This window comes from Bison bison, unplaced genomic scaffold (genome assembly GCF_000754665.1).
Source record: "Bison bison bison isolate TAMUID 2011002044 unplaced genomic scaffold, Bison_UMD1.0 scf7180017864061, whole genome shotgun sequence".
Lineage (NCBI taxonomy): Eukaryota > Metazoa > Chordata > Mammalia > Artiodactyla > Bovidae > Bison > Bison bison.
Genome location: NW_011494633.1, coordinates 5,633,814 through 5,641,698, shown reverse-complemented (window position 1 = coordinate 5,641,698; position 7,885 = coordinate 5,633,814). Strand labels below are relative to the sequence as shown.

The 7,885-nt window shown below is 47.6% G+C and overlaps 1 protein-coding gene across 2 annotated transcripts in view; it reads right to left on the bottom strand.

Moving 5' to 3' along the window:
• SLC24A4 (solute carrier family 24 (sodium/potassium/calcium exchanger), member 4) overlaps positions 1-7,885 on the bottom strand; it is a 187,642-nt gene that overhangs the window by 53,286 nt on the left and 126,471 nt on the right. For both annotated transcript variants that reach the window (XM_010836200.1, XM_010836201.1), the window contains exons 3-4: positions 4,337-4,413; positions 1,090-1,164 (exon numbers count right to left, since the gene is read on the bottom strand). In XM_010836200.1, coding sequence (XP_010834502.1) covers positions 1,090-1,164; positions 4,337-4,413 — 152 coding nt within the window. The remainder of the gene's footprint in view (positions 1-1,089; positions 1,165-4,336; positions 4,414-7,885) is intronic.

Here is a 7,885-nt window from a genome sequence, read left to right as displayed (position 1 = left end):
AACCCTGACATCCCAGCAGCCATTTCCTGATTCTGTTCCTCCTCTGGCTCAGTTCTCTCACTGACAGGTGTCTTGGAGAAGAGCATATGGTTTGATCTGAGTGGGGTGAGAGGTCAAATGTGGAGCAAGGGGAAGGCAGGGCCTTTGCACACTTTTGCTAGGTCACTCACCACTTAGTGAACTAGGTCAAAAGCAGCCAGTCCTCCTGGAGCTCAAGTAATGGGGACGTGTCCACCCCTAACAATCCATGTCCAACCTGCAAATGTCCCGACGACAGTATGGCTTCAAATAGCTGGGAGACTTCAAGTGGATAAAGTGCAGTGACACCCAGATCAGTCTGCACTTGTGCACGTGTGTTAAGTTGCTTCAGTCTTGCCCGACTCTGTGAGACCCTATGGACTGCAGCCCGCAGGTTCCTCTGCCCATGGGATTCTCCAGGCAAGGATACTGGAGCGGGTTGCCATGACCGCTCTCCAGGGGATCTTCCCAGCCCAGGGATTGAACCCACATCTCTTGTGTCTCCTGCATTGGCAGGCAGGTTCTTTACCACTAGTGCCACCTGGGAAGCCCCCAGTCTGAACACAGCAGATGCTAAAAACAGAGACAGTTTTCCTTCCTTGGCTAGAAGTTGAGGGAGGAGGGGGCAGGACTGGGAAAACTTAACAAAAGAATTAAAAGGAGACAATGTCAGGCTGCAAAGGCATTCCCTGCCATTGCATCTCAGCATCTTCCCTGGGGACACAGAGCCCCACCTGGTACCTGTCACTTGCAGCTGGTTTTGGCAAATGCTCCCTAACTAACCAGCTTTGGCTTAACTACCAGTACCTGCTATGAAGCCAGAGGTCCTGGGTAATAATTTCACTGGGGGAGCATTTTCTTCTGCTAAGCTCTGGGGGAGGACACCACCCCCTAATTGTAATCTGGAGCTTCAGAGCGAGGTTTTGCACTAGCGATGCCAACTACTTGGCCTGACAACCTTCACTGCCAGAGTGTTCCCCACTTCTTGGCCTGGCACTGATATGCCAAGTGTCAGTCACTCCCAGCCCCCGACCCAGGCTTTGCCAAAGGTTCTAAGACCTTCCCACGCACCTCGCAGATCTTCTCTAGAGATGGAACAAAGAAGTCATCACAGACTATGGCCAAGGCGTAGAACATGTACAGAGCCTGCAAAGGAAACGGGGGGACAGCATCAGCCAGGACTCCCGCCAGCAGTGGGAGTGGCCAGGAACCCATTACGCTCCACACCAGCCTGCTTGGGTTAGGAAAACTCCAGCACCACTGGGGTGTGCTTCTCCTCAATCCCCTCACTGGCAGATGGGACCCAGACAGGAGAAACAACCTGTTGAGCATCGGAGTGGAATAAAAGTCAGTCCACAGAGTCCTGTGTCCCTTCCTCTCTTCTTAAACAAGCAACTGTCTCTCTCCAACACACAAGTAGGCCCTCGACAGGCAAGATCCAAACCTCAAGGGCTGAGAAGGAAAGCATTTAAAACCATCACCTTAAGAGTTTAAAATAATCATCATCCTGATTTTCCCTCTTCGAGTTTTAGCAAAGGCATCATTTCCTGTCACCAACTGCCCACCTCCTGCCAAAACAGACAACTTGAGACCCAGAATTTCCTGGGATGCTGCTTGATGTTGGTCCAGGTTAAAATACATGAGCCACTGAACATTGGGAGGTTCACGGGACAGAATCCAGATTCTAGGGCTAATCCTGGGAATTTTTTGCCTTGTGATTTTGGATAAGTCATGTCTCCAAGTCTCATTTTCTTCTGTTTCATGACAGAGCAAGAACAGATTAGTAGTTTTTAGATGATGTTATCTGCAGAACTCCTCTCTGACCTGTCCACCCAACATGACTTTACTGAGCTCATCTTATATGCCAGGTACTATTCTAGCCATGAGGGATAAGGGGACAAGGATGCCAGGAAAAGCCTCTGCCTCTTTGTGGGGGACAAATAGGCAAATAAAGTATCTATCATGGCTAGGAAACAGCACGTGAAAAGGTCCTGAGGCAGGAGTGTGTTCGATGCATTTGAAAAACAGCAAGGACATTGGTGCAGGCAGAACAGATTGAAAGTAAAGTGGAAAACGACTAAGGTGAGGTTGGAGGGAGCGGCAAGGACCAGAATCTGTGCAAAGGAGATGCGATTTTATGCTGAGCACTGGAGGAAGCCATTTTTTTCTTCAGAGAAAAAGTGAGATGAATGCCCTATTCCCGAAAGAGGGAAAGGCTGGGCTGCTTCAGCTAAAATGGTGTGATATTCCAACAACTTTACAATGAATTGCATGCATGCAGGCATGCTCAGTCGGTCAGTTGTGTCCGACTCTTTGTGACCCCATAGACTGTAGCCCTCCAGGCTCCTCTGTCCATGGAATTTTCCAAGCAAGAATACTAGAGTAGGTTTCCATTCCCTACTCCAGGGGACCTTCCTGACCCAAGGGTCGAATCCATGTCTCTTGTGCCTCCTGCATAGGCAGGTGAATTCTTTACCAACCGAGCTATCAGGGAAGCCCACAGATAAAGTGGAAGATCTATCAACTGTGACCACAGCATCCAAGGCAAATGTGTGCTGGAGTCCAGGTGTGGCTATCCCTGAATTTGACTCATTATCATTTGGGGGGAAGCAAAAAGAAACAAATACCGGGGGTGTGGGGAACGTGGAGAGAGAGAGAGAGACAGGAGACACTGCTACAAATCTCAGGATCCCAACCTAAATTCATACCCTCAGAAATTCGCCCCTACAGCATTTTCCAGACAAAGAGCCTCTGGTTCCCCTGACGTCTCAGAAACACTGGAGAGAAAAGGGGGCCAAGATGGCACTACTACTTCCTTCACTTGGGCGGGAAGTTCTGAGAAGCTTCTTAGTGCTACAGACAAAACCTGGCTCCAAAGCTCAAGTTTTTTCTCGCTCTAAAGAAGGGCTCAGCAAAGTTTTTCTTAAAGTGTCTGATGAGTCTTTATAGGCCATACAGCCTGTCCTAACTCTGCTGCTGTAGAAGAAGAGCAGCCATGGACATGAGGGTGGCTGCCTACCAATAAAACTTTATTTATAAACACAGGAAGTGGGCTGGATTTTGTTCTCCAGATGTAGTTGGGTAGTGCGTGCTCTAAAAGGGTTCCTGCAAAATTCCCGAGGACCTCTCAAGTTCAGGAAAAAAGGCTTTGACAAGACATTGGTGAGGCAGAGGGACAGATTGTGGGACTAACTGGTCAAATCCACATTCCCTCAGTGAATGGGGAGGGCAGGGGAAAGCCAGAGAAACTAGAAAGATAATAACTCCCTTTGAGAAATAATACACAAGACTGTCACTTGAAATTTGCCTACAATCTTCATTTTCATTAATGGTTTATCCCGTTAATTAAAACTTCACTCACCCCTTATTCTCAGGTGGCTACTATCTATGTGAGAATCCCAGCTTTCCCTTGCTTAATTATCTCTTGCAAAGATGAATACTTGGTTGGGTTTAAATATAGAAGCAAATGGTGCTGAGCGGTCAGGGAACCACATCAGGAGGAACATTTGCTGTGGTAGATCCAAAGTAGAAAATTAAACCCTAAGCGCTTTCATTTCCCTGCATCAGACGACGAGGCTGGCAAACTTTTTCTACAAAGAGACAGACAGAAAATCTTTTTTGGCTTTGTGGATCCCAGAGTCTTTGTCACAACTACTCCGGTCAGCCAGTGAAGCAGAAAAGCAGCCACAGATGATATACAAATGAATGAGAATGGCTGTGTTCCAATAAAACTCCATTTATAAGTATGGGCAGTGGCTGTGGGCTGTAGTTCGCATGCAGAGAAGAGCAACTATTACCTATCATTTAGGTTTGAGCTCACTATGCCTTTTTGAACTGCTACTCGAACTCTGCCGCTGCTCACCAGGCTCATTTAATACTGAGGAAGTTTGAGAAGAAGAGCACCAAAGTCTCAAACCGCAGTTATGTCAGGACGGTAAAACGTGGGGCGGGGGAGGGGGTGGGGGTGGCTCCTGGAGAGCATTATCCCATTCCCTGTTATGTCTGAAGGATGTGACCCCTGTTCGCTTGTATTTACACATCTGGGGAAGAGATGCCGTCACTCCCGTTTTATAAAAAGCAGAAAAGGAGGCACAAGAAGACGTGAATCTTTGTCCTGGCTCTGGGGCCATTCACTGTGTGACACTGAGCAAGTCACTTCACATCCTTAAGACTTCATTTCTTTGCGGTTAAAACACGTCCAGGACCTGTTCTCAGAGGGCTCTTATAAGAACACGGTGAGATCTCTGACACCTTGTGCTCTGCAGACAGACTTCCCCTGCTGGAAACAGGGATGTCCCACCCCAAGAGGGCCACTTACACCAAGAATATGCAGCAGGACGGCCCCGTGCTGTCGCTCGTTGTTGGAGAACAGGTCTGTGGGGAACTCGTGAATTGCTGGAAGACAAGAGGACAGGGTAAGGTGTTAGTTATCAAGGAGTGTCCCTAGGGCTTGGCCATGGAACTGTGGAGGCCCGGTGTTGGGCCTGGGGAGAGGCTGGCTATTTCTCCTCTGTTTGTGGCAGATCTGAGCTCTTAGGAAAACACTGCTGGATATAGATTATCTAGATATTCTAGTACTTTAGAGTTGACCATGGTTTGTATATCCCTTGCAATTAAAAAAAGAGAGCATGAAACACATCACAACCACTAGGATGGCTATAAACAAAAAGACAGATAAAAACTAGTGTTGGCAAGGAGGCTGGAGCCCTCATACATTACTAGTAGGGATGTAAAACAGTGCAGTCACTTTGGAAAACAGTCTAGCAGTTCCTAAAAAGATTAAACAGAGGGTTTGACCTGCAATTTTACTCCCAAGTATCTTCCCAGGGGAAATGGAAAACATACATTCACACAAAACCTGTACATGAATGTTCATAGTGGTATTATTCATAATAACCAAAATGCAGAAACAAGCCAAACATCTACCAACTGATGAGAGGATAAAGCATGATACATCCATACAAATGGAATATTATTTGGTGATAAAAAGAAGTACTGATACATGTTACAACATGGAGGATGCTTGAAAACATTTTGCTAAGTGAAAGAATTGTAAGAAGTCAGTCACAAGACTACTTATTGTATGATTCCATTAATGCAAAATGTCCAGAAGAGGCCAATCTATAAAGATGGAGATAGATTAATGGTTGCCCAAGGCTGGAGGGTATGGTGTTTGGGGGATGACAGCTAAGAGATACTGCATTTCTTTCTGGGGTGATGTTTGCAGCGATGCTTGCCCAATTCTAAATATGAAGAGCCACTGAATTCTGTGTTTTAAACAGATGACCTATATAGTATGTGAATTATATCTCAATAAAGTTGTGACCCCAGGTGGTATTAGTGGTAAAGAACCTGCCTGCCAATGCAGGAGACTGAAGAAACTCGGGTTCAATCCCTGGGTCCGGAAGATCCCCTGGAGGAAATGGCAACCTATTCAATATTCTCGCCTGGAGAATCCCATGGATGGAGGAGCCTGGCAGGTTACAGTCCATAGGGTCGCAAAGAGTTGGCCACAACTGAAGCGACTTGGCACAAAGTTGTTACCAAAAAAAGCATTAAAAAATCGAAAGATGCCAAAGAGGAAAATCAGGGGATGGTTCCTCATTCTGTCAAAGGATTCTGATCACATTCTTACCAGAGAGCTTTCCAACTGGCTTCAACGCACACTCAGATCTGTTATGAACACAATCCCCACCAAGAGTCTTGCTGAGGCTGGAGACAGTTGTCTTGCTCTGAGCGGGCTGTGAGTTCACATGGCCAAGTTCGGGTCTTAGCTCTAATATTTACAGGCTGGGTCAACAGGGACACGTTCCTTAACTTCCTTGTGCCTCAGTTTCTTCATTGGTAAAATGGTGAGATTAACTTTAATAACATGCCTTAAAGTGTTTCAAGCTCATGGTGAGCTTCAAACCAGCACCCTCATCCCAGGATTCTAGAATTCTCTTCCCTCACCACTGTCAAGTCAGAGCTGAGAAGCAGCTCCAGGAAGAGAGTCTGGAGTCGCTTCAGAGCTCAGGGACAGATGGCCTCTTTGCAAAGACCTTCTGGTCTAGACCCGTCAGCCCCTTCTCCCACCTTCTCCTCCCACCCACAGCGCATCTGTCACTCCTGGTGGGGAAGTGGAGATCCCAGAGAGGTCAAGTGATGCTGTCAGGGATGGGGATGGCACTGTGGGCACCAGGAAAATCTGTCCTCTGCTGAGCACTCATTCAGCAGAACCACACAGAGCAGGGAAAATGGTCCACGGGAGGCGAGGCTCCAGGTCAGCCCTGGAAGGGGAGCTGAAGCCAAGCTGGAACAAGGGAGGAGGCAGGGCTAGGAGCACCCTTGTCTCCTGACCTCTCAGGCCCACCCCAGTGCCAGGTACGCTTCCACCAGTATAGGCAGCATCTCAGGTCACTGAGCGCCATGTCATGCACCTTTCTTTGGCCCCAAGAATGCCCCTGTGGGGTGGGTACCATGTGCTCTGGGCTCACGGCATTCTGGACTGTAGGGGGAGCCCCGTTAGGCAGGAAGCCCTCTGCTCTGGGAATCAAACACTCAGGAAGCAGGTTCTGTCTCTGACGTGCCCAAGTGGTCTGAACAACTCATTTGCTTCTTGGCCTCAAAATGCTCACCTGTAATGGAGGAATAACTGTTTCTCATCATCCAGTCAATCCTAAAGGAAATCAACCCTGAATATTCATTGGAAGGACTGCTGCTGAAGCTAAAGTTCCAATACTTTGGCCACCTGATGCAAAAAGTTGACTTGTTGGAAAAGACCCTGATGCTGGGAAAGATTGAAGGCAGGAGGAGAAGGGGGCGGCAGAGAATGAGATGGTTGGATGGCATCACCGACTCAATGGACATGAGTTTGAGCAAGCTCCGGGAGATAGTGAAGGACAGGGAAGCCTGGCGTGCTTCAGTCTATGGGATCACAAAGAGTTGGACATGACTTAGCGACTGAAAAACCACCGCCCCCAATGGGTGACCAACAGGTAAGTATCCTTCAATGTCATTTCTGCAGGTTCTCCATCAGACACTGCCACATCTCCATATCCTCCTCACTGGTCCTCATCGAATACTGGAAGCTTCTGGAAGGCATTAATCCACACTGTCCTGGCACACAGTAGGTTCTCAATAGACCTTAACAGTCAATTGAAAATGCTAAAATATTTGGTTGGCCAAAAAGTTCGTTCAGGTGTTTCCATACCATGTTTCTGGTATGTTTGGGTTTCTGGAAAAACCCAAATGAACTTTTTGGCCAACCCTATATTAACAAAAAGGGCTTCCCTCAAAGCTCAGTTGGTAAAGAATTCATCTGTAATGCAGAAGACCCCGGTTCAATTCCTGGGTTGGGAAGATCCGCTGGAGAAGGAACAGGCTACCCATTCCAGTACTTTGGCCACCTCATGCGAAGAGTTGACTCATTGGAAAAGACTCTGATGCTGGGAGGGATTGGGGGCAGGAGGAGAAGGGGACGACAGAGGATGAGATGGCTGGATGGCATCACTGACTCGATGGACATGAGTCTGAGTGAACTCCGGGAGTTGATGAGGGACAGGGAGGCCTGGCGTGCTGCGATTCATGGGGTCGCAAAGAGTCGGACACGACTGAGCGACTGATCTGATCTGATCCAGTATTCTGGCCTGGAGAATTCCATGGACTGTGTAATCCATGGGGTCGCAAGGAGTCAGACACAACTGAGTGACTTTCACATATTAACAAAAATGACAATGTACATCATCTCATCCTGTTAGAATGCTTTCATTACTCTTGCAAGACTCTTAAATACCTAGAATGATACCTCTTCTGGTTCAGAGTCGACACTCAATAAATGCTTATAAGTGCATGCTCAGTTGCTCACTTGTGTCCAACTCTTTGCGAC